We start from the raw sequence: 26901 nt of genomic DNA, 5'->3' as shown, positions 1-26901 counted from the left end.
GTGTGGCAGACCAGGCAGCAGATGTGGAATCAGAACTAAGGTGGACTCAAGCCCCACCTCGGACATGTTGGCTGTTGGGATACTAGGCAAATCTCTCAATCTTTACATAGCCCAAGTGGTTCTCAATTATAAGAGATAACAATTATATAGTGCTTTTCATATGTTATCTCTATGATTATAAATGGCAGCTTTTGCAGAAGCCCAGATAATTGATGGCCCCCATAAAGACTATACCATGCTTTCCCAGCTGGACTTTGTGATTTCCTTTCTTAATTCTACATTTTGTTTCCTTTTGTGTTCAAGTCACCTAGAGGCCCAGCTAGTTTCTGTTTCTGGGACTGCCTCAGTTGACCTTTGACCCCACATAAGTAACCTGGCAAAGAAGAGGCCAGAGCTGGCAGGGACAGGCACTAAAAAGAGAAACTATGCTGCCTCCCTTCCTCCTAAGGAAAAACTCTTGACCCTGCTTAACAGGTCTCTGCATTGTGGAAGGGCTGGAATCTCCAGGGGAAGGGAGCATGCCCAAATGCTTTCTCTTGACAGAGGAGGAAGGTAAAGTCCAAAGAGATTAAGGTCACACTGTCCCAAAATGACAGCTTCTGAGAGTGAGAGAGAGAGGAGGCAAGGAAGGAGTGAACACCTCGATTCTACATTGTGGTAACTGTACCCAAACTCCTCTATTTCCAAACCCCACAACCTCAGTTTCATTTCACCTGGGCCAGAAATGAGAGGCACAGGTGACAGGTGAGGTGAATCCTGATTCCCTGGGTAGGTCTCTACTAAAAGGCTTCAAAGAAAGCACAAACACAGATTCCAAAGTTGTGTATTTTTCAAAATAAAGATCACACATTGTTTAGAGACAATCTACACAAGTTACAAAAAATAGTTGCCCAGGCATAAGCATACACAGGTTTGTTAATTATACACATATGGTTACAAGTGTGCTTGCAAAAAAGTTCATTGGAAATATACACAAGGCTCTGTAAATGTACACCGTGTAGTGTTACAATTCTATATTCAAACAAGGAAAATTGACAGTATGTTACATTCACTTACAAGTAGACAAAATGCAAAATACAGTTCATCTTCTGTACAAAAAGGGCGGGCTTCACACTTTACAAGGTGGAAGGGGTTCTGATTGGGGGGCAGGGAGGGGCTGAACCTTTGCACGTCCTTTTTACTGTCACAAAATAAGCAAAACATGTTACTCCTGGAAGATTAAAAAAACACTATTTTTTTAACTGAGTCATTTTGTAGAACATTTAGAAAGGATCTCGCTACTGTTCCACGAGGTGACAAATAAAACCAAGCTTTTTTTCTCTTTAAACATTAACTAGGCTGTATAAAGAACATTTCCTTCAAAAGAAAAAATTTACTTCTGGTTGAAATTACAATTTACAATATACAACACTATATGCTACGACCATAAAAGGTGTGAATATACATTGAAATGCACAGGTTTTCTAATTTTTTTGTCTTACCAAAAACGGGTTTATGTTGATTCAAACTTCTCCACATTTACATTACAGAGGTTTACAAATGTACAATTGTACAATCAAAAGTATGTTCCACTACTAGGGTACATTATAGATACAGATTAGACATCAAAACAAGAAAATACTACAAATTTTTATATATGCAAAGTCTACACCAAGTATACACTATATATTTATAGAAGCAAGACCAAAGCAGAGTTGGATTGTTTTTTCTCATGCTAAATAATCACATTTTGCCTTTGAACAGAATAAATCAAGTCGGCAGTAAACAATCACACCCACCCTGCTTTTAAAATGTCCTGGGTGTGCATTCATCCTTCCAAAAATCGACTAAGCTAAGTTCTTTAGCATATTCTACTCCCCCCAAAAAAGCAATTTAAAAAGTTTCATAAACTTAAAATTCTCTTAAACTGAAGCTTTAGCAACTCTGAAACTTTTAATATTTATAAACAGCATTAAATGCAGGTTTTGTGCCATTTAACTAAAATGAGAACTTCTGAATTTTGACTAAAATGGGGGGAAAAAACAAGTATTTGCAAAATTTGCCGGCTAGGCAGATGAGTTAAAAACCTTTTTTTCTTTTTTTTTTCTTTTTTTTTAAACCAACCACCCTGAAAGTTTCTGCACTTGGAATATAGATACAACAGTGAACAAAATATGTGGCCTCCCATGTACATCGGTTACCTATGTACAAGTATCCTATACACCAGTAAAACAGCAGGGCAATTAGTCAATTAAAAAAAATAATTAGTACATGTTATGCATAATAAAATTAAAGAAATTTACAAAGGCTTTTTAGTTGTTTGATTTTCTTTATAATAGGTGAGCAACCATGAACCCTTTTCTAACTGTATATTGGAGTATTTCCGGTTGCTGGTTGGATTTGCCTGTTGGCCACTGAGTTTTTCAAGAATTCATTGCTTCAAATGATACCATTGGGTGGTCCACAAATTGGCCCCAAGTCCACCCCATTCTTCATATAGTATTTTTCCAGCTTTGCCAGAATGTGTTTGCCATAGGTGTACTTGCGTAAAGTTGCAATATGAGGCCGGATCTGCAGAAAGAAAAACAGTTTGTGAATGAAAAGGCTGCTGTGCTGCCAGAAGCATGAAGACAGCAGGCACAACCACGCTGGGGGTACAGAACCAGACAATCACAAATGGTGAAGGCAGAAAAGCACTTTTATCCAGCTCCTATTAGAGAGAAATGGAGGAGTGTTCGAGCTCAGGCTCCCTAGCCGGGCTATTTCCCCTTTGTCACAACTGCTCTAAGACAGGCACACGCACAGACACAAGGACTGCCAGAGTTTCAACAACACTCCAGCTGGGGTAATCAGAGACCGCATTAAGCAACTACTGCTCTACACGGTGAGTGCACCGTGCTAGGAATAGAAGAACAAAAATGAAAACAGCCCTACCCCCTCCGGAGGTTACACTTTTATAGAGGAAGAAACACACATATAAATAAATACACAATATGCAGAAAGCAAACAGAAAGGGGCTGGGGAGAGAAAATCAGCTGTTAGGAGAATGGGTACAAGACTCATGGAGAACGTCACGGATTCTAAAAGGTGAAGGAAAGGAGGGTGCACATTCCAGGAATGAGGGACAACCCGTGCAAAGGTGTGGAGACAGGGAAGAGGAAAACCTCCAGCCCAGGTGGGCTAGACTGTCAAGTGCATGGATGGAAGTAATGAGCAGCACATGGGGAAGTAGAAGCAGAAGTCTCTCAAAGTCAAACAGTGAAGGTTTCTTGAACAAGAGACTTGTGCCTGAGGAGCACCCTCTGGCTTGGGTGCGCAGGGGGAGCGACTGCGAGAGCCCAGACTGGAGTGGGGGGGTGTGCCCACGCAGGGCAGCAGCCAAACTCTGCTCATGTTCAGCTGTTTCGGGCATGTCTGACTCGTCATGACCCGTGTGGGACTTGGCACCTAACTGGATAATGGAAGGGAAGCAGAATGAACAATTAGGGATGGTTCCAAGACTGGGCACCTAGGTGGTTTGGGAGGAGAACAGTGTTTCTGCCAGAAATTGGAGAAGTCTCGAAGAAGGGTGGGTTTTCAGGGAGAGCTAAGAGTTCTGTTAGGGACACGCTGAGTTTGAGGTCCCCCTGGGACATACCCGGGAGCAATATCCCAAAAGCTGTGCTTAGTACAAGCTCAACAGAGACAAAGAAAGAAAAGAACTGAAGGTAAAGCTCGTGCCTTTGTGCCTCCTCCCACATGCTTCAGAGGAGACTTGTCTAATTCCGGTGCCCTATCACATGTGGCCTGAGTCCCAACCACTTCACTGCCCTTTGTCACACTCCATGCACTGTTCTCACCTTGAAGACAAGTAAAGAGAAGAGAAAGAAATCTCAGATACCCTTAATTTCCTGGGAGTATCCACAAATACAAGAATGACTGCAGGTCAATGGCAGTCTGTCCCATCTTTTGAGTGGGCTGCTATCAAACCCAGGCTCACCTTAATCCCAGTCATGCTCACATTCAGGTCCTCAGAAGAATTTGTCGTGTAACACAAACACACACACGTAAGCATACATGTGACAGAGAAGGTAGGGAATGGGCTGTAACAGAATCTTATGTCAAATGAGGCCCAGGAATTTGGGGCCAGGAGGAGAGGCTGTGCTACCATGGTGCTTCTCCCCAGATGCCTGATGCTGGGGATCCCGCAGAAGGCTCATTTCTCGGGCTCCTGGTCCTTGCTTTGGCTCCACTTCCAACTTTCAAAAGCTTCCCAACTGTCACTCTGGAGCTCACACCCAAGTGTCTGGCTCAGCACTTCTGAGTACATAGTAAAGTTCTCATTACCGAACTGTGTTCTCAGTGAGGGCAAGAGTGTCATCACTGCCAGACACAGGGCACAGACAAGGACAATGCCAACATCATGTCTGCCTGATCTCCCTTGGTTCGATGGGTACAGTGTAAAAGCACTGGGTCTGGAGACAGAGGACCAGGATGCCAACACCACCTGCTCCTCATGACTGATGTTACCTTTGGAAAGTCTCTTAAATTCTCCAGGTCTCAGTTTCTTCAATCTATGAAACAAAGGCACTGGGCAACATGGCCCCTAAGGTCCCTTTCAAGTCTAAACAGATGCTTCTATAAAAAATTAACCCCATTCCCTCATCTGCCACATTAACACTGGTGTGACCTCAGCCCACCCCACTGACATTTCTATAGCTAGCTCCTGATAACAACGCCCAGTCAGTGTATCGTAATCAGCTAACTGGCCCTCAGCATCAAAGTCAGACAACCCTGGGAGCTGCTGGAACTTGATTTTCTGGCAAGCAGCACTCTGTCTCCAAGCCTGCTGATTTCCTGGCATGTCCCATCAAAGAAAATACAACAGAAAGAAAAAATAAAAAGGCATTTCCTACATTATGTACCATTTCCTGCTATCTTGTACTTCCCTTCCAGTGTGACTGTCCCTGCCTCAATAGAAGGAACAGGGCATGATGGAGTTCCTGGAGCATTCTGGTATAAGGAACAGAAGGCAGACTCAGGAAGGACTAAAGTGACTGAAAGCAACTGGGAGAAGAGAGGAAGGAATAAGAGCAAAGGAGCATGGGAGGGGTCTCGGCACCACTTCTCCCCAGGTTCTGTTATGTTCACAGTGCCAACATCAGTAATGGGTTTTCTATTCTCACTTTATGCAATCATACTACAAGGGGTAAGGGAGAGGAGTGCAGGCCTAACAAGTCAGGCGCAGAAGCAGTTTGATTGGCAAAGTCACTAGGACCACTAATCAAACCATATTGATGATCTAACACTGACCTTCTTTACTTTCTTCCATATTAATGCTGAACCCCTAATCCCCATCCCCATATACTCACTGCAAACAGGGCCCACTCTAACAGTTCATTATAGTGACTGGGGCTGGCCTCTCTGAGTGGGCTAGAGCAAGTGTCACCTCAGGGAGCTCACAAAGTGATCATGTCCCCCAAATATCTGTTCCAACAGCTCAGTGGTAACTTCAATTTCCTAATCAGAGAGCCATTTCTTAGGCTCAATTACAGTCTGGTCCCTTCTTAGAAAGCCAATAACTCTAGGAGGCATTATCTATTGAGTTTAATCAGTTAGAAACAGCTCGGTATGAATAAGATGATCAGATCGTTTCTTGGTTTTGTTGTGTTTACCTAGAGGAGTGACTAGGACAAGGGACTCATGCTCCATCTCATTAGAAACCTTGATGTCAGAAGTTGAAACTTATGGCATGGGGAGGCCATGCGCTATCAGGGAAAGAACACTAAGTGTGAGTCAAACACATTCCACTGTTCATGGCTACCAAAACTTAGTACAGTGTCTGCTACATTTTTGGAGCTCAATAAACATGTACTGATTAACTGATTACTAATTACACGGCTTTGGGCAAATTACAATATCATCAAAGCCTCAGTTTCCTCCTCTGTCAAATGAGGGGCTTGGACTAATCAGCCTCCAGTGTCCAAGTTAGAAGTATATGAGGCTAGATGACAAAAGCTGCAACGTCAGCAATAATAACGATGATAACGATAATGAATGGTGCTTTAAGGTCTGCAATACAGTTTGCAAATGTCATCTCACTGGATCTTTCCAAAAACCATGGGAGGGAAGTGCTCCTATTAGATAATAGTAGTTTACATTTTACAGTTGAGGAAGCTGAGACTAGCAGAGATTAAGTGACTTGCCCAGGGTCGCAGAGCTAGTAAGTATCTGAGGTTAGATTTAATAATAGCTAACATTTCTATAGTGCTTCCTATGGGCCAAACACTATGCCGAGTGCTATAAAAACACAACAACCCTGGGAGGTAGGTGCCATTATTATTCCCATTTTAGAGATTTAACTCAGAAAAACAGAGGTGAGATGACTTGGTCCCACATAGCCACTGCAGAGGCTAGATTTGAACTGAGGACTTCTTGAATCCAGATGTGGCTGCTCTAGTCACCCAGAAGTGTCTTCTATTCTAAACTCCTCATTTTACAGATAAGCAAACTGATGGCCAGAGAGATGAAGGGATTTGTCCAAGGACCCAAAGTAAGGACTAGCAAAGCCAGACCCAGAGGCCAGCTTCCTGACTCTCAATCTAGTGATCTTTCTAATATGCCACAGATTTTGGAGCTTTGACTTGGGGGGAGAGAGAGGAGAAAGAACCTAACACTTTCTTCCCAAAATGTAGCCATTCACATCCAAGAGACATCAGATCTATACCTTAATAGTAATGAAATGTGGTGTAAGTAACAGTACTTCTTCAAATGGTCTCCATCAACTTCCATGAGCATTAAGGTTAACTGCATACCTTATGCATGACAATCTTCCGCTGGGCTGGCTCAGCCACGTCAATCATTTTCTGGACCACGTAGTTGGCGTATTGATCTTTCATCATGGTGTATAAGGCACTGTGAGGGCCGTCATTCATGGTGCACACCTCATCAATCAGCATGGCACGCTCCGTGCGAGATGCATGAGTGACACATTTTTCTACAACATTGCTGTTTAAAAAAAATGGTAAAAAGATTTGAAAACAAAGCCATGTGGTTAACTGTTGCCAGGTCAACTACCTCTCCAAGCTTGAAGCTAGCCCAGTGCCTGGCATTTAATAAATGCTTCTGGACAGATGTATTTTCAACAACCAAAAGAAAAACAAGTCCTCAATATACCAATAAGCTTACCATGACATCAAACAACAATCATAAAAGAGTCACTGTTAATGCTGGAAGGGCCTCTATGAAATCATCCAGTCAAATCCTTTTGACAAAGGAGGAGACTGAGGATCTGATGAGTTGATTTATCCAAGGGCCATGCAGTGAGCTTGTGGGTGAATCAGAACTTAGCCTGAGGATTACTGACACCCAGTCTGTACCTTCACTAGGATGCCCAACTCAACTTCAGGGACAAACAAAAAGATTTCCAAGTCATCAGAAAGATAGCAGATTAGTCACTTTCTCTAAACCACTTCAACCCTTCCCCATTACATGTAAAGCCTAGAATAACTTTAGAATAACAATGAAAAAAAACCAAGAACAAAAATAAGCATTTATAAGGTTTACAAAGTACTTTGCTGATATCTTGTTTTATTCCATAATTTTGAGGAAACTGAGGCAAACAGCTTGTGCAAAGTCACAGAGCTAATAAATGTCAAGACCAGATTTAGATTCAGGTCTTTCTGACTCCAGGTCCAGTTCCCTGCCCACTATGGCACCACCTAGATACCTCTAGAGAAGAGAAGTAAGTCCTCGTTCTTTAATAAATTAAAACAGAGAACTATGAATGTTCCTTTAGAACCCCTGAACAACCAGCTTCCCCAATAATCAGAGTTCTGCAGGAGCATCAGCAAAACCTCAAGCTTGTCAAGGGCTGACCTTATGGTCATGCAGGACTTTACACAACCTCTATCTCCACCTCCCTTCCCTGCCCACTGGGGGGAATAAAGAACAGGAGGGCAATGGCTATTTTTGTCCCCTCCCTGCCCCCCCCCCCATGCTAAGCCTAGGACCTGGAAGATAGGAGACATTTAATAAAGGCACATTGGATGACTAAAATCAACTACTTTCTGACTGAGGTCCAGCCCTAAGGTTGTGCTGCCCCTTCTACAAAAGGTCTTTCACCTTCCCTCGGACCTCCAATTTATCCTCAATAGATTTTGTTTGCCTGTCATTTTCCCCATTCAAAGGGAAGCTCCCACAATATAAGACACACAGTAAGAGTTTAATTAATGTTTGTTGGTTTTACCTGACTCTTCACATTCTCCCCAGGGCACATGAAATACCAACTCAGGTAACTAAGTCTGTCCAGGCACATTGAGAAAATAAAGGCAGCAAAGGAATTGGGCAGGGTGCTCAGTGTTTATGTCTGTGCCCAATCTCAGAGAAGGCAGAAACCCAACAGGCTAGTCTTCCCCTTCCTTTCATGGGTCTCAGGGCAGGGACCCAGGTAAGTGACCCTATATGCACCACCCCAGGAAACTGAGGCCACTGGCCACCCTGCAGTATGGTCTCAGGAATCTACTCACCATCAAAAGGTAGAATAACATTCTCTGCCCTCAAAAGCATGAAGCAAGAGGAATTTATTTTTATTTGACAAAATGTGATAAATTTTATTTGATAAAAGCCCAATATAGAAATCAACAAAGGAGGATCCTAAAACCAGGGGAAAAAATATGAGTAAAACCTCGAAGATAACAAAAAGGAAGAAAAAACAACCCAATGCCTGATTAAAGACACATATCTGTGTATACACTAGAAATCATGGAACAAGGAACTCCATAATGGTTCAAAAAGAGAAATTTAATCCATAAAAAACAAACTAGCACGGTACATAGGTCAGATATTAAAACTCAACACAAAATTTTAAAATGTAATTTGCAAAATTTAACAGATCTGGAAAACAGAAATACAGTAGTAGTAGAAAATTTGGCAGGAGAAACTATGTGTCAACATTAAAAACAACACCAACACATGAACTTCATACAAACCAAAGGGCCTGACTTGAAAGACAGAATACACATCAGTAACATCAGGGTCATAGCTCTGCCAGAAAGAAGAGACCAAATGAAAAAACCCTGTAGATCACAATGCAAGTCATAAAACAAGAAAACTATATAAATCATCCAAATAAGACAACAAAGCCATGACCAACAGTATCCAGATCCACTGCCAGAAAAACTAGGAGCTTCAAATGTCAAGGCAGAGCAGTGAAATTTAATGATTTCAACGATGAACAAAAACAAAAATTAGCAAGCAGTCAGAAGTTCTCTGACTATGAACAAAGCATGTTAAAATAACAAAAATTCACTGCACAAACACAAGAAATCAGAGAATGGAATGGAATATATTCCGAACAGCCAGCTCAAATGCCATCATCTAAAGTTAGGCAAATCATCAATGAAAAAAGAGACATCAGAGGTAGCAGAATATTCAGTCCAGAAATACCCTAAATAACCAGGAGAAGAGGTAGACTATATTATATTCATGTCTTTTATGGGACTGGAATTACAGAGGGAGATATTGCATATACGAGGAAGGGGAAGATGCCAGATGAAGAAGGGGTGATGGCAATGGCTTCCAAGTAAATCCACAACTGAACAGTGGAGTTATGCTGTGGTGATGACTGGATAGAAAGGGAATGAAAGGATAAGTCTCACTGTATATGTGTTGGGGGGAATTGAGACATATCAGGGATGGGAGACTGTAATAAGAATGTAAATTTTAAAGATCTTCCCTGCCCCTAGGCTAATGTGCACCTGAAGCCTGGGTGCTTGTTTTTCAGTAGATACTTTTTGATTGGCCAGTGAGTCAATAAGGTTGTTACATTCTCTGAGCCAGGAGAAGGCTATATAAGCCCTGATGTGTAGCTTTGTTTTTGGGACTCACTTTGAGAAGTGTTCTGTGATTTGATCCGGATTCTGGGAAGCCGTTGTTGAGAGTCCCCCGGCTTTGAAAAACCCAGAATGTGGAAACCCAGATGTTGACTGGGTATGGATGTAATGGTTGGACAGTTTGGAAATCTGTCTACTTGATGTTTCTGTCTTGATAATTATGCCTGTATACTTTGAGGTTCAGGGTGCTGACCTTTTCTCCTGAACAAGGTAAACGATATATGTCTGACTGATTAAAGTAAGCTTGTTAACCCATTTTGAGTTGCTTTCCTTTAACAAAGCAGATCCAAGAACCTGTGGTAGCTGCAAACCCTGAGGACGCTTGGGGTGCTTGCTGCTACAGAGACAAGGACCTTATGACAGGTTTAGTCTGGAGAGGAAGACTGTATGTTAGGAAGCCACCTGTGCAGTAATTATCTCACAAGAGAAGGGATATGCAAGTTACAGAAAGCTTTCTAAAAGCAAGACAAAACAAACCAAAAAGGGGCAAGATCCATAAAGGAAATAACACAGAAAATGGTGAGAAAAGGGAGCTCAAGACTGATCACTCATAAGGGCATAGCTCCCAAATCAGAAAATAAAATTCAGAATAGACTAGAGAAGAGATATATATATATATATATGCTCAGTAAAAGACAATAAACTTAAAGGGGGTGGGGGGGGTGCATGGAGAAAAGATTTTGAAATTAGTCACTTAACTGAGTGCATAACAAGAGGTAATAAAATGAAGAGAGAAATAGATAACTGAATAAAAGAAAAAGAAGTTAACAATTTAGGCAAAACCTAAGATCTAGGGAAAGATCAGAAAATGAGAGGATGAGAAAGGGCTTCTGGGGATAAAGTAGCATTAGGAGACTTTAAGTAAAACTAATCCCAGTCCTGGCTTAAAAAGAGGAAGGGGATTTTAGGAGGATCAAAACTAAAGAAACCACAACCCTAATATTCACTAGCTTTAAATGTGAACAGATTAAACAACTCAATAATTGAAAAAATCACAGAATGGATTAGAAAACAAAATTCAACAATTTGTTGTACACAAAACACACACACACATACACAGTAAATGGGATAGCAACTGAAATCATAAAGGAAAAATTAAACTGCAAAAGATATAACAATGGTAACAGGAGTCTTTGATGTGCTCTCAGAGCTAGACAAACTTAGCTGAGAGCAACCAAAGAAGAAATAGAGACGTGAACAAACTCTTGGAGAATGCAGAGATGAATAAGAACATAAAAAATATACACATGCCTTGTTACCACAGGAAACTTTACAAAAATAGACCATGTACTAGGGCAAAAAGAAACGTATAAAGTAATATGATCCACATCCCTTAGAGATCATTAACACTTTGTTGCTAGTTTTGTCCAAATACAAAAAGTACTGTTTTAAATTTGTAAATATTATAAATGTACCCACATTCTCAAAAAAATAATTAATTCGTTAATTTGTTAACTGATGGAAGACACAATCAAAAGTATACCCATCAATGCTCTAGCATTTTATAAGTAAACCAAAGTGTCTTCAGCAGATGGTATCTGGCTGATTGGGGTGGAGTTAGGCAGCATCTCTTCTTCAAACCTAAACTTAGAACAGGAACTTGAAGAGTTAAGATCAGGGAAGGCAACAATTAAGACTTTGTCCTGGATCAGACCACTATGGGAGCACTGAAAGCTTGCAGGTGCCCAGTCTGTCCCTAAGATCTTAGAATAACACAACATTCCAACTCCAAGAAAGCAGCAACACGACCAGCCCAGACCTTTCCAGAAGTGAGGTAGAGCTCAGCCCTAACATCAGATCTGAAGTCAGGAAGTAGCCTATAAGAACGGGCAAACCAAAAAAGAACCCCACTATAACGAGCTGTTATATGGGCAGGAACGCTCAAGACACAAACACAGGAGAAGAGAATGACACTAAAGCAACTGCAAGCAAAGCTTCAAAGAAAACAAAGCCGGGAAACAAATTCAACTAGTAATTCTGAAAGCTATGAAGAAGTTAAAAACATGTTTTAAAAAATGACAATGCTAGAGATAAATACCGGAGAAAAAATGAGAGCGATTTCACAAAGAATAGGAAAAAGAATGAACAGCTTGGCACAAGAGGTACAAAACCTTGACCAATCAACAATCCCACAGGGAAAAATCAACATTTAATGAAACAGAGGACTAGACCAAACATTTCTGATCAAAGGACTAGAGTTATGTAGAAACTCTTAAGTTTAAAGACAGCAATTTGAGAAACATAAAAAGGAAAATATGAGCAAGCAATCTTCAAGGACAAAACAAGGATAAACTGCTTACATTCAAACAGAGAAATGATATGTGTCTCCTCAGAAGTCTGTCATCATCAGGGGTCATAGACTCTAACTAGACAGAAGCCCTGGGAGTGGTTCTATTATGTCTTGAGCATGTTAATAGAAAAACGAAAAGAGAGAGGAAGAGGAATACGTCATGGGGGAAAGAGAAAGGAAGGTTAGGGAAAATCATCTCATATAAACAAGATGTGGGAACAGACATCGATATATGAATCTAAATATATACACACATATTAGGAAACAAAAATATATTTCATTCAACAAGGAAAGAGGAGGGAAAGGAAAGAGGGGTGAAGGGGGAAGTAAGGAGAGCAGATTAGGGAAGAAACAAACATTTACATAGTATCTACTATGTGCCAAGCAGTATGTAAGCACTTCATAAATATTAGCTCATTGGATCTTTAAAACAACCAAGGGAGATAAGGGAGAGGCTGGTCCTAAGCAAAACAAAGTCTAAGGACGTACAAAAATATTGATATCTTTTTGTTTAATGGCAAAGAAGAAACTAAGAGACTATTCATAAATTAGGAAATGGCTGAACAAAACCGTTTGAATGTGATGAAATACTATCGTGCTATAAAAAAATGATGAAGAGGATAGTTTCAGAGAAACATGGGAAAACTCACGTGACCTGATGCAGAGTGAACTGAATAGGAGAACAACCTATACAATGACAAGAACATGGTATAGACAATGACTCCAAAACGCCTACAAAAAACATCTCAGAAAAAGACAGAGCTTAGGCAGGAACTCACTGAGAATTCCTGGGAAACATGAAGCAAGAGTTTCTTTAAAAGTATATAAGTAAAATGAGAGAAACTGACAGGAAAAAAAAATTGGAAAATAAACGAGAATTCCAGAAGAACTGTTAAGGGAATTAACAGCTTGTAACAGGTGGTAAAAAACTCTGCCCAAGCAAGAAACATTCTGAAAATTCAAATGGGCCAAACTGAAGCCAATGACTCCATGAAGCGACAAAAAATATTAAAATGCAGTCAAAAGGCTTAAAAAAATACTGAAGGCAAAAACAAATGACCTAGAAAACAGATCAAATAGAAAAAACTTAAGAATCATTGGACTATCTGAACACCATGACCAAAAATAAAGCCTACACCTTCTATTTAAAGAAATCTTAAGAGAAAATGGCTCAGAATTCTTAGAACCAGGGGGCACAGTGAAAACAAATAAACAAAAAAGTCCATCAGTCACCTCCTGCAAGAAGCCATGATGAAAACCCCCAGGAACATCATAAACAAAATTCAGAGTTTCCAGGTCAAAGGAAAAGCAATTCAAGAAGCCAGAAAGAAAGAATTCGAGTACCAAGCTATAGTCAGGTTCACACACAATTTAGCAGTCACTACTACAAAGGACTGGAGAACTTGGAATATGATATACCAGAAAGCAAATGGTATGAGTTTGTGGTCAAGAATATCTACCCAGGAAAACTGAGTACAATGCTACAGGAGGGAAATTAGGCCTTAAATGAAATAGAGAAGTTCCAAGCATTCCTGATAAAACTATCACAGTTGTGGAGAAACTTTGAAATACAAACACAGGAATGAAGAAAAACACAAAAAGATAAACACAAACAATGATAAAGGGCTAAGTAAGGACAAACTGCTTACATTCAAATACAAGGAGATGATACATGTGTCCCTTCTTATTAACCCCATCATCATCAGGGGTCACAGAAGGTTTCCAATCAGAAAGGTCTGGGAGTGGGTCTGTTATATCTTGATGACCTTAAGAAAAGAATGGAAAGAGGGGCAGAGGAATGGGGGGAGGGACGGAGATAGGGATGGGGGGAGGATTAGGGAAAATCTAACACATAAGCACATAATCAGGAAATACAAGTAGACAGCCATACAAACAAAGAGAAGAGAGCACCTGATGCTTCAATCAGTCTCATCTGAATTGGTCAAAAGAAAGAAAACACACAGAGAGAGGCACAGAAATACATTTCATTCACCGGGAAACAGGAGGGAAAGGGGAGAAGGAATTAGAGGAGAGGCAGATCAAGGGGAGGATCAGTCCTAAGCAAAACACACTCTAAGGATAAATATAAATGTGATGGAATAGTATAACACAACTCTTATTAGCATAATGGAAACCAGGATTTCAGAGGACTAAAGTTGAAAAGTAGGCAGGTGGGTGTGTCAAGGGATAGACTGTCAGGCCTGGAGTCAGGAAGAATCTTCTTCCTATGTTCAAGTCTGGCCTCAGACACGCACTAGATGGGGGCAAGTCACTTAACCCTGCCTGTTTGTTTCAATGACATCTTTAAAATGAGCTGGAGAAGGAAATGGCAAACCACTTAAGTGTGTTTGCTGAGGAAGCTCCAAATGGGGTCACAAAGAGTGGAACATGACTGAAAAATGACTGAGCAGCAACAATGATCAAACCTGCGACCCCATCTCCTGACAGCAGTGAAGGACTCAGGATGCAGAACCAAACAAATAATTCTTTGGACGCGGTCAAATTTGAAATTTGTTTTGACAGCCTTCACATGTTTGTAATAGGTTTTGTTTTTCCTGTGTTATGAATTGTGAAGGGTGAGAAGACTGATCTTGGCTGAATAAAATAACCAAGGTTGGAGAGGTTTTAGAAAGAGAGGTGCAGTGATACACCATAGCCTGAAACTTTGAATGAGTCTAACAATCTGGAAAGTCATTTGGATTAATGCTAAGAATGAGACGAAGAGGTACAAACCCTTAGGTCAATGATTTTTAAAAGGTACAAAATGCTTATAGCAACACTTTTTGTTGTAGGAAAAACTGAGCTAAACCAGTTGTTAGGTAAATGTAATAGAATATTATTGTGCAATAAGAAACAATGAATATAATCAATACAGAAAAGCATGGGAAGACATGTAAACGATGCAAAGTAAGCAGAGCCTGGGAAACATACACAATGTCTACAGTGATTAAGATGGAAAGAACAACAAAACAAATGAAATTGAATGAAGTGTAGTTATAGCCAGGGGTATATGCTGAAGCTGGCTCCTACAAACTCAAGACAGATGACTATCAAATTTTTGGTGTGAGCATTTATACCTCAGAAATTGGCAAATGCTGCAAACTAGGGCTTGATTTAACATTCTGTTGATTGGTGAAACTTAAAAAAGTTAGGGAGAAAATGATGATAATATAGGTTAAACTTAAAAAGTTTATTGTGTATACATTCGTTGGGAGGGAGGGAACTAGCTATTAAACATTCACCAGCAAACTCATGATGATAATCATCGAATTCAGTCCCAAGAGATGTAAGATACTTCCTCTTATTTGCAAAGCTGTAGGCCTATGGGGTGCGGAATACTACATATATCATCTTTGGCTGATGTGCTGGTTTATTGTGTTGAATGATCTTGTTGTTGTTAGGAATGGTTCTCTGGGAGGGGTAGAATAGGGATATACTGAGAAAAGTAGATGATGCAACAACAACAAAAATAATTCAAAGGGGAGGAAGTGGAGAATCCCACCAATCCAATGACAGGGTATATTACTTGGAAGCAGGGATGCTTTCATTAAACAAGATTTTTAGTTTATCGTCTCTTTGCAGATAGTCTAAACTTGCCTCAAATCACATTGGAACCTAGAAGATGGATTACTTCCTCCTCATACTTCTGGTTCAAAACAAAGAAATCGATGGAATCAAATCTGTCCTCAGAACAATACAGGAATGAAGTTCTTCCCACAAGTGAAGGAAGATTTGACCAAATGTCTAATTAAAAATACAATTAAGGGGCGGCTAGGTGGTGCAGTGAATAGAGCACCGGCCCTGGAGTCAGGCAGACCTGTGTTCGAATCTGGCCTCAGACACAACACAAAAACTGGCCATGTGACCTTGGGCAAGTCACTTAACCCCAATTGCCCTACCTTCTCCCTCCAAAAAAAGTCCCCCCCAAAGTCTTTAAAAATAATTTTTAAAAATATAAATAAAAATACAATGAAATATATATATATATATATATTTTTTTTTATCAAAAGATGAACAGTCAGTCAAAAATTCTAAGTTTTCCTACGTCGACTTCCAAGTTCCTATGTCAATTTCCAAGCTTGTTATGTCAAACAAAATGGCTCGATACCCCTGTCCTGTGCTCCTCAGACCACCCTGGTGCTGGCACTGCAACTGACTGGGCCTCATGACAGAATTTTCAGAATTTCATTCTAGTAAACACCACTTCCCACACCTTACAAATATCTCTAGATGCTAAGTACATTCTTTCCTACCTATTTAGCTATGTTAATATGTCCTGTGTCTCTAGCATCTAGCAGAGTATTATACAACAAATGTTTGTTGTTGCTAGTGCTGATATTAATAGTAATTCTCAGGTCTCAGAGTTATAAAACCTTAGGTGGAAAGGATATTACAGCTTCCATTACAGGCCTTCCTCTCGCTCAATCCAGAATGGGTTCCCAGAGAGGTAGTTACTGGCCTCTGTTTGATGACCTCATTGGTTCCCCTGGGTTCAATTACCATCTCTCCAAAGAGGATTCCCAAGACCTACCCATCCAGACCTGGTGCCTTTGCAGAGCTCCAGTCTCACATCACCAACTGCCTAATTAACATTTTGAAATGGATGTCCTGAAGGCATCTCAAATTCATTAAGTTCAAAGCAGAACTCTCTGTCTTTCTCATCTCCATACCCCCACCACCCTTCCCACCCACCACCACCATCCTAGGCACTCATATTCACAACCTCGGCATCATCTTCTGTTCCTCCATCTTACCACCTATAATCAGTCAATTGCCAAGTCCCTTACCTTGCCTCCATTTTGACAATGCCCAACCGGAGGGGCCATCAGCTCTTGCATGAACACTGCAGTAGACTTTACTTGGTTTCCCTGCCTCTAGCTTTTCTCTTTTCTAATCCAAAGAAAGATCACTAAAAAGCACAGGTATGACTCCCCTGTTCCCTATGTTCCAGCTGCTCCCAATTGTCTGTAGGATCAAAATGTAACTCCACTGTTTAGGACACAGAGCCCTCCATAACCTCTTTTGAGCCTAACTGGAAGTTTTATTATTACCTATTAGTGCTCTTCACCTACTCTGGTCCAACCCAGTCTCCTTGTTAGACCTCATGTCCTAACTGTGCCTACCATTTACCCGAGCCTCACCTAGACCACTAAGAACTTATGAGGCTCAGCTCAAATGACATCTACCATATGAAGCTTTTCCTGATCTCCTTCAATCACTGTTAGTACCCTCCCCTACTTACTGTACTATCTTACACAGGGAATCTAAAAGTCTTAAGCTTATTAAATAGCTTAAAACAGCACTAAAACTTTCAGAATGCTCTGTATGTACATATAAATGTATAGGTTATTCTCCCCCACCCCTATCTAGGGCAGTTTTCATTTTCAACTTTATATCCACAGTGTCTGGCATACAGTAGGCATTTAATAAATGCCTGCTGAATGCCCATCCTATGGTTGTAAAGCACAAACTGTTAAGAAAGCTCCTCCCCTTAAATTCCACAGTCATGCATACAGCCTGTATAGTGGTGACAGAGAGATGGGAACAATGTAGGCGTCTATCATCTAAAGAAAGGAACGAGAATGCAGTGGCACACTATGAAGAAATACACATTGAGAACAATGCACGTGAAGGAGAGAGAAGCACAGGAAGTCAAAGTGTGATGCCCAGAATCTATACTCTGACTCCAACAGGGATGCCCAGAACCACCCACCAACGGGCAGCACTGTAGTCCCGACATCCAAGGGTGGCCCTGAACAAGAGGTGAGGAGAATGTGGTGAACTCTTTTCCTTGCAGAAGTATGTGTATATGGGCATACTTTTGGACTTGGCTGATGTGTCTGTTAGTCTTGTTAAAATGTTTCTTAATTTTTTGTTTTAATTCTTTCTTTCAAAAGATGGCTAACTGGGTAGGTGAGGGTAAAGGCATATATTTGGAAATCAAATGATTTTTAAAGCAAACTATATTTAAATAAATTTAAACAAGAAAGTTCCTGCACTGAAACCTAGTCCTCCTATTGTATTGAAACTCATTCCTAACTCTGGTTATCTGAGCATAAGCAAAGTCATCCTAGGCCTTCTTCCCTGTGACGCTGCTTCGTCTTGTCCTCCCCAAACGATGCTAACACATGTTACAGATGAAAAACTGATCCTGTCAGCTTTGTAAGACGGATGGCCACGTTTCTCACTGACTGATGGAATTCAGAAGACAAGCTACTTATTTACTCTCCCTTCCAAGCCACACTATGATTCTACCTGGAATTAAAGTAATTAATTCAGGTATTCCTACTCCTCTCCCTGAAAGAACAGGAGCTGAGACAGTTCTTCTACCTCTACTTCTACCTTCTAACTAACTTAGGAAACATGCCAGGGGTAGTCACTGAATCCTATGGATCCTACATCAGGGTGGCGCTGACCCTTCACATTCTATATCACCTGTGAAATGGTCAGGCAGGACCTTACAGATGTTTTATCACAAAAAAGATAGGCAGAACACATGGAAGTTGGTCAGGATAAGAGGGTAGACCCAATCCCTATAACTCAAAAAACTAGGTTTGGATCTCATCTGTCTCTCCAGGCACAAAGGGAGCTCATATACCCACTGATTCCCTTATTAAAATGGAAACGATGAATTTGAATCTAAGGAATGCAATGCCTCAATCACCCTGGCTGGAATGTACCTAATTCCATATGTGGAAAGACAGATATTACCCTTTTGTACATTCCAAAGGATTCAACTAAGATAGCAGAGAGGACACTGAGTATTAATTATAATGCTCAAACAAAATAAATAAAGGACTAACCACACACTGGTCAGGAGAGCTAGCTACTAGGGTTCCCTAGCTTTGGGCAATCATTCAAAACCAACGTGAGAACAGGACTGAGAAGTAAGCTCACTGTCATTTGGATTTCCATGATTAGAATGGAACTTGTAATCAGCAGCAACACCATTCACTGTACAAGCTTACAATGTAATAAAAATGTGAATTCACCAAGTTCTGTGCAATGGGAAGGATGGGAAATTCCTGTTCCAGGGATAATGAAGCTTCCAGATGCTTTGGGCCTATTTCTTTCAGGCGGTGCTCAAATGTTACAATGTGAAAGTGAATTACTAGAACACTGATGCTGAGTGAGGGACCGGACTGGTTTTGCTTAGCATTTAACCAACCCAAGGCCACTAGGTTTCCAATCAAAGAGTAAGACTCTTCTTCATTAACAACATAGTTTTATTCCGTCTGCCTTTACCCAAAACCTCACAATGTCATCTCCTAAAGTCCAGGTAATAAAGAATACAGCTGGAGTAGGATTTAAACCAGGCACATACCTCGCAAATTTGTGCTGACTTAGCACAAGCACGTTCCCTCTTATTTCTGCTACGATTTTGCTTTTATCCTCAGGACGACCATGCTCCAACACATGTTGGATTACATAGTTTCCATACTGGTCCTGTGGACATGACAGAGAGAAGAGACAATCTTACATTCAAACTAGTTTCCACAGTCCTATACAATTCCTTTAAGTCTGATCAACATCATTCCCCCTGAAGCACTGAGATGGTTGTACTGAAGAATGAACAAAGCTAGACTTAAGCTAAAAATGTTCAAGTGCTGGACTAATTCCCCCTTTACAAGTCAGGTTCAAGTTGCTACTCTTGGGGAAGGCCATCAGTACAAAAAGCCAGTAGAAGCGCAGATAGGCCACTCTGTGGTTTCCTTAGCAAATCCGTTTGCTGTCAGACCCTGTTCACAAAGGACTCTGAAAATGCCTGCTGGCTCACACTGCATCAGTGGGGTGACTGTGCAGGGATGGGATGGGGTTGGAAAAAACGTTTCCTTTACAGTTCTGAAGCATTAGTCTGATGTTCTGTCATGGAAAAAAGGCCATAAATCCTCAGGATGTCTGTGAAGGAAGGGTTGTTTTAGACACAGGCAATCTACATATTTCTTCATTCAGACTCTTCCCTTACATCCCAGAATTTAAAATTAAAGAACATTAACTTTTTAAAATTTGGGATACATATTCTTCTTTTCATAAATGTGCTCTAGATTACAAGTGAAGCCAGTTTGGCCTTCAGGTACAGCTCTATAAACACACAAAGACTAGCAGAACTGGCAAGGAAGGTCGTTTAAAAACACTCCTCACTGTAGAGAGAAGTAGGGGCCACAGTGGGGAACATGCGGATGTGTCTCACGGCCGTTAGTGGCAGAGCCCAGAGCAGCAGTGAGGTCTCATGGCTACCATCCCAGAGTCCTCTCTACAATATGACAGACACTATCACACTTTATCAAAAAAGGCCACGTCCTCCCCAAGGTCAGAGTGTGTAATGGCACATCTGGAATAAGAACCTAGGATTGTAGTGAAGCGCTCCATGGCCAGGCCACAGCATGCTTAAATAAGTGGCAGGCTACTTTTACTGACATCAGGGAGGGACAAGTTCGTCTTTCTGAAGCAGAAGCAGATCCCATGTGGCCAGGTCAAAGCTGGGCCTGATCCTGGCGGTCTTGTTGCTTTTTCTGAGTTGTTCTCCACTACCTGGACAAGCTGCTCCGTATGCTGGTGAAGCTCCTCCAAAATGGGAAGCGTCTGTTCTGGAAGACAGTGCTCCAGGATCCTCTGAATGACTCGACAGCCATAAGGATGTGTAGACAGTGCAAATACCTGGCAGAGAGAACCCCCCCCACACACAAACAAATAAATAATCCTGCCTGCAGAGCCTAAGACATGCAGAGCACTCCATTCTGAGCTGCAGATATAGTGACACATGCAGAGGTCTTCAAAGTCAACCAGCTGCACCCCCTAACAAACAGGCTGTCCTGTGAGGCAGGACACGTGTACTACTACGGTAGAGATCAGGGAATACCAATACAAAGTGGCTGGGCAACACGTTCCAGGACCTGGGCACCTTCGCACTCCAAGTCACAGGATTCCCTGGGAAGTTCCATCCTCTTTTCTTTACATACTTGCCTCTGAGATTCTCCTGGTAACTACTACTAACCGCTCCAACTAAAGCAATCTTCCTCCTGCCCTTCCAAGGGCTTTATTGTCATATTCCTTTGCCAAGACACATTTCCAATGAGAGAGGGAGAAAGGATATGTTTTGATTGGGGGGTTTTTTTTTGCTTTCTGGAGGGGGAAAAGTAGGGCAGTTGGGGTTAAGTGACTTGACCAAGGTCACAGAGCTAGTAAGTGTTAAGTGTCTGATTTGAACTCAGGTTCTCCTGACTCCAGGGCCAGTGTTCTATTCACTGAGCCATCTAGCCCCTGTTTTGTGTTTTATCATGTGGGCTTTTTGTTTGTTGGATAGAGACAAGGAATAAAAAAAAACCCTTCCCTATAGCCTAATAGAAAGTAGATTTCTGGTCAGATGAGCAGCAGAAATTTTATGGCAAGATGTTTTTCAGGAGAAATCATTGATTGCAGGCAAATTCAGCAAGAAGACTCTCCAAATCATTTACCCTGATCAGTAAAATGAGTATTCCAGCCTGTGAACCAATGTTAAGAGCTGCATCTTGACATGTAGATAAAGAGAAGAGATCAGAATCTGATCACTCTTGTGTAGACAACACTAACAGCCAGCTCTGGTGTGGGCTTGGTCAGACAGCCTGGGAAGCTGGTCTAAGGCATAGAATTCTTCTTAGCACAGGTGGCCAGTGGTAAGCTGCAGATGGGGAGCTTTACCATGGATGGTAGTCAAGAGTACAGTACAAAAGGACCTAAGGAGATAGTTCAATGAGCTGAGAAGAACCAAGTGTGAGAGGCTGTGTCAGGGTCTGCAGACAAATCAAATCAGAAATTCCTAACAGGGTCCTGGTTCCAGGCTCTGAGAGTATGGTGCCAAGTAACAGGGAGTCAAGATAGGCAAAGAACATAGATCCTAGGATATAGATTAAGAGCTGGAAGACATCTCTTATTTTCATATGAGAAAAGTAAGCCACCAAGGTTAAGTGTCTTGCCTGGGTTCACACTGCCCACAGTATGTGAGTCAGGACCTGAGAGCCTTCCTAGCTCCCTGACTCCAAGACCAATGCCCTTCATCCCTCCCTACTCCCCACAGAACTCTACAGATTTATGTCAACTGGCCTCATTGTCTTGGCTGATTTAATACCTTCTCCCCTCCCAGCTAGACAAGCACTACCTTGTCCACTGTGTAGCAGCAGATGGCCCCCAGGGTGCTGCTATCTTGATTGGCCTACAGAGAAAATACCTGGCAATGGAAACCATCCCTTCTTCCATAAAGGTGACTGAACACCTAGAGCCAGATATTTGTGGGATGTCAAAGATAGCCTTCAAATTCTGGAGCACAAAGGTCTAAACTGGTTCACAGTGCTCCCCTCAATCCTTCTTCCCCACCAAGTACTAGAAACAGCCCTACAGTATAGAGGAGTCATGAATTTCATTCCTCAGGTATTCACTCTGTCCACTGACCAATGCTGAAGACATGTGTCCAGTAGGCACAGAGTCAGGGACAGTAAGTACTTGATGAACCAGGGACAAGAGGAAAACATGGTGAATGCAACTAGCCAAAGGCTATTTGACTGAGATATCATATTTTGTTATTGTTTATAGTCATTTTCAGTTGTGTCTGACTCTTTGTGACCCCATTTGAGGTTTTCTGGGCAGAGATGTTAGAGTGGTTTGCCATTTCCTTCTCCAGCTCATTTTGTAGATGAAGAAACTGATGTCAATAGGATTAAGTGACTTGCCTAGGGTCACACAACTAGTCCGGGTCTGAGACTGGATTTGAACTCAAAAAGAGGATTTTTCCTGATTCCAGGCATAAAACTTTATCCACTACAGCATCTAAAGAAATGCCCAAGTTATTCTGGAAAAAAAAATTTGGATCTCCTTGGGAGGAGGTATTAAAGAACAAGTAAAAATATGAATGAGTGGATGATATACTCCACCTTGGCCTGGTCCCAAGACTCAGTCATCATCAGTAATCATTAAGACATGTTTGCAATACAGAAGTGTGTGCCCCCCCCCCTTCAGCCATGTCCAAAAATTTGGAGGAAACCAAGTGTAACAGAGCACTGTGAGAAAGTAACTGACCTCCTGGCAGCTCCAGGTTGAAGGAAAGAAATGAAGAGAGCAGCTTATATTTGGGTGGGAATTGAGAAAATAATCTGACTTTTCTTGCAGTCAGTTCTCTTCACCACAGTATCCTGCTGTGGCCTTGTGACCCTGCACCTTTAGGCCCTTGCTTTGGGCTGCTAAGAAGAGCCTGGGAAAACTACAGTATAAGCACACTGGCTCTGTAAGAGCTGGGATCCATTCAGTCTATGTCCATTTGGGTTATCACTCTACTCTGCCACCTCCTGAGATGAGGTTACTTGAGAGGTGAGACATGAGACTGGGAAGGGATAAGTGAACTTCAGTGGGTCTGTCCTCAGAGGCAGGCCTTGAGTTTGAAGCTACATTTAATAAACCATCCTTTCTATTCTTAATAGCATCTTCCTAGCTGGCTGTTAGAAAGTCTATCAACTGATAAAACAGAGCCAACCTGCTCCACCAGAATGCTGGAATGACATGCAGAAGCTGCTATTATACTCGACAAAAGAACTCCAATTTGGTGAGGACCAGCAGGTGTCTTCATTGGTAATTTCCATATAAAATGAGACAGCAAAAGCCTCCAAGGCCTCTTTAACAGAGGCCCTCAAAGTTTGTGAGCAGGGAATGCTTGGTTACCTATTGAATAGGGCATGGCCTAGAGAAGGCAGTTTGCTCAAAGGCAGGGAACTGAGGGAGAGGGGGAAGAACTAATTTGGCAGAAAGCAGAGCTTCCAAGACTATGGGTCAGATATGAGTTCTGGTTGGGCAATGAGCCCAGCAAAATCCATGGCTAGGACAGAAAACTCACAAATGGCCACCAGGTCACCAGCTTTGACAATGAGGACATACAGCTGTGCTTGTAACAAGCCATTCCCTTTCGGTAGGGTGGTCAGAGCACCCCTAAGTTTCCAATGACAGTTAAGGCATGGGGAAGGTCCTGTTCCACAATGGTATTCTGGACTTAAAATCCTGAATAGCCACCAATGATGATTATTCGTCTCTTTGCTAGGAGAGGGCAGATGGTCAGAAACATGACGAGATAGCAAAGGCCCAGACAATCCTGCCGCTCAGAGTTGGGTGGAAGATCAAAGTGGGGCAGAGTCCAGGAGGCTGGCTTACCCCTTGCCTTCTCAGAGATTTGGGAAGGAAGGGCAGCCAGGAAGCATGGATGGATGCCAGGAGCATGCTGCTACAAAAACAGTATCAGGAACCTTTTCTATTGTGTATACATATAATTTCAAACAACTACTTTTAAAATATGAATGATACAAAGTTATATTTGTCTGCAAAAGCCATTTCTAACTGAGCATAAGGTCACTGCAATAAGAATAACAACTACTAACATTTAGAGAGCGATTACTCTGGGCCAGGCACTGTGCTCAGCACTTTATTTCCTTAAATCCTCACAAGGATCCTTCAACACAGATTCTCTTATTATCCTCATTTTAGAGGTGAGGAAACTGAGGCAGGCAAGAAGGTCACATGGCTAGTATCTGAGACAGGATCTGAACTGGGGTCCTCCTGACTAGTCTCAGCACACAATCTACTGCACCACAAAGTAGAGTAGAGGGCTGCAATGTACTATGCTTTGAAGCATGGTAAAATATTTTGTTGGAATTCCCACTTCCCATCTCAAGCACAAGAAAAATCACCAAAAAGCCTCAGTTTAACTGATTTCTCTTCTGTCACTTACCTGTCCCTTAAATGCATCAATGATAAACTGTAGGGACTGAGGCTGCACACATTCGATACACTTCTGGACGACATGATTACCATTCTGGTCTTTCACACATTTCAGGACATGGCCATCTAACTCCCGTACCATCTCATTCTATTGGAGAGAAAGAGAAAGAAAGCACCACCAGAATCACAGCTGGAAAATACCTACAAAATATTTTAACACAGACAAACACCCATAAAGTGTGGTATCAAACCATTAACATAAGAAATGATAACAACACTGCAAATCAGTCACAAAAAAAGAGACAAGTTGGGAATGCTTTACAAATTAAAGTACTGTCATCTATTTGATAATATGACAGCTTAAGTATTAATGATTAATCCTATTATACAGATGAGAAAACAGAGGCCCTGTCAGGGTAAGAACTTGCCAGGAATTTTGTAGCTAACTGATGGTAATGAAGGGGCTCAAACCTCAGTCTACTGATTCCAAATCCAATCTTCTTTCTTTACTGATAGATGCGTCCCTCCCCCTCCACCCTAGCTTAAAAAGAGTAAATGTCATTAAATTTCTCCCTTAATGGGCCTGACAATTATACTTAATGGGAACAAGGAAGGTGAAAACCACTGTAAGATGCTCCCACTGAAGAAGTATTAAGCCCAAGGTCTGAGTAGTAGAAAGTTGGGGTGTCCCTGGAAGGCTTCCTGACCAAACAGCATATCGGTGAAGAAGTAGCATCTCTTACAGAAATAAATCAGAGGGAAACAGCTGCAATTGTAATGCACATTACAAAAAAGGTCCAGAAGGTAGAAAAAAAAAAACAAATGCTAAGGGGTGGAGAAGGTTGGAAGTGGACAGATCAGAAATGTCACCCATGAAGTGCATCTTTAAGGTGACTCCACTAGAATTCCCTTCAAGGCAACTTCAAGCATGAGAGTATTTAGGAAGGGCTTTGACTTGGGTAAGATAAAAGTACAAAACCAAAAATAAAGAGATCTGAGTGTACATGAGATGAAAAGAACAAAAAACATCTAATGAGTTAAAAAAAGATAAACTATCCAACAGGAAACCTGGAAATCAAGTAAAATCTCACACATTTATGGGACAGGACAGAGTAGGATTAAATAGATTATCTCAAAAACAAAACTATTAAGTATACACAGGAAATTGTAAAGAGTTCTGAAACTTTCAATATCAGAAACTAGGGAAGCTGAGAGTGAAGAAGGATAAAGACCAAATTTCATTTTTCGTTTTACTATCTCAGCAACCAGTATAACTCCTTATGCCTAAATAGTTAATAGAGTTAATAAGTGCTTACTACACTGAACTGAAATTTAAGAAATTAAATGCGCAAGCTCAAATGCTTAGGACTAAGGAAGGATAGAGCAACATTAGAAGGATATTGTGAAAATCTCCTGAAATTCCACCATTTAAAAGTAACTGCCAACTAATAAAACCATCTGTTATATTGAACAGATTTCTGCTGATTTCTAGCTCCCAGGTCTAGAACTAGAATAGTTCTCAAAGGCCATCTGGTCCAATCCTCACATTTCAGAGATGAGGAAACCCAGACCCAGGAAGGATAAGGAAGAAGCTCAAAGAGCTGGTGATTGGAAAACTTGTTAAATTAACTTTATGGACTGGGAATTTACGATTCTATGGTTCAAATTTGCCACACACAAAAGCTAAATGCCAACAGCCACAAAGACAAAAGGAAAAATGTGAAAGGAAACAGAAAGAGACTAAATCACACAGTCGATTATGTATTACACAGAGAAACATCAAACATCAAGAAAAAAGTTAAAAGTGGAAACTTACAATTACCTGCTGGTCTGGGGGAATAAACTCAAGGGCTTTCTGGATGACCCGACAGCCATACATCTGCAGAGCCAAAGACAAGACGTGCCCGCGAATCCTTTCTGCCAAAGCCAGCTTCTGCTCGAGGCTGCCAAACTGGAAAGCAATCACAAGAACAAGGCTTACTAAGAGCAACAAAGCTTGAAATAAAAAACCAAAAACAAATGAAAACA

General features: G+C 41.3%; 1 protein-coding gene and 1 non-coding gene across 21 annotated transcripts in view; both read right to left on the bottom strand.

Annotated features, from left to right (window-relative positions):
* Positions 1 to 807: 807 nt before the first annotated feature.
* PUM1 (pumilio RNA binding family member 1) overlaps positions 808 to 26901 on the bottom strand; it is a 175783-nt gene continuing 149689 nt past the window's right edge. For 14 of the 20 annotated variants that reach the window (XM_069079479.1, XM_069079487.1, XM_069079482.1 and 11 more), the window contains 6 exons: positions 26690 to 26824; positions 24884 to 25021; positions 20674 to 20799; positions 19466 to 19587; positions 6774 to 6966; positions 808 to 2550 (listed from right to left, as the gene is read on the bottom strand). In XM_069079479.1, the coding sequence (XP_068935580.1) occupies positions 2419 to 2550; positions 6774 to 6966; positions 19466 to 19587; positions 20674 to 20799; positions 24884 to 25021; positions 26690 to 26824 (846 nt within the window). In that variant the 3' untranslated portion in view covers positions 808 to 2418. The remainder of the gene's footprint in view (positions 2551 to 6773; positions 6967 to 19465; positions 19588 to 20673; positions 20800 to 24883; positions 25022 to 26689; positions 26825 to 26901) is intronic. The other 6 variants (XM_069079481.1, XM_069079488.1, XM_069079489.1 and 3 more) reach the window with 1 other exon arrangement.
* LOC138154636 (small nucleolar RNA SNORD103/SNORD85) lies at positions 4264 to 4349 on the bottom strand. Its single transcript, XR_011166644.1, has one exon. It is a non-coding gene; the product is annotated as a small nucleolar RNA SNORD103/SNORD85 (small nucleolar RNA).

This window comes from Petaurus breviceps, unplaced genomic scaffold (genome assembly GCF_028583685.1).
Source record: "Petaurus breviceps papuanus isolate PSGF00001 unplaced genomic scaffold, PetGlider_PUasm1.0 91041, whole genome shotgun sequence".
In the NCBI taxonomy this organism is placed as follows: Eukaryota; Metazoa; Chordata; class Mammalia; order Diprotodontia; family Petauridae; genus Petaurus; species Petaurus breviceps.
Note: the sequence above shows the minus strand (reverse complement) of the source record. Positions and strands in the feature narration are given on the sequence as shown.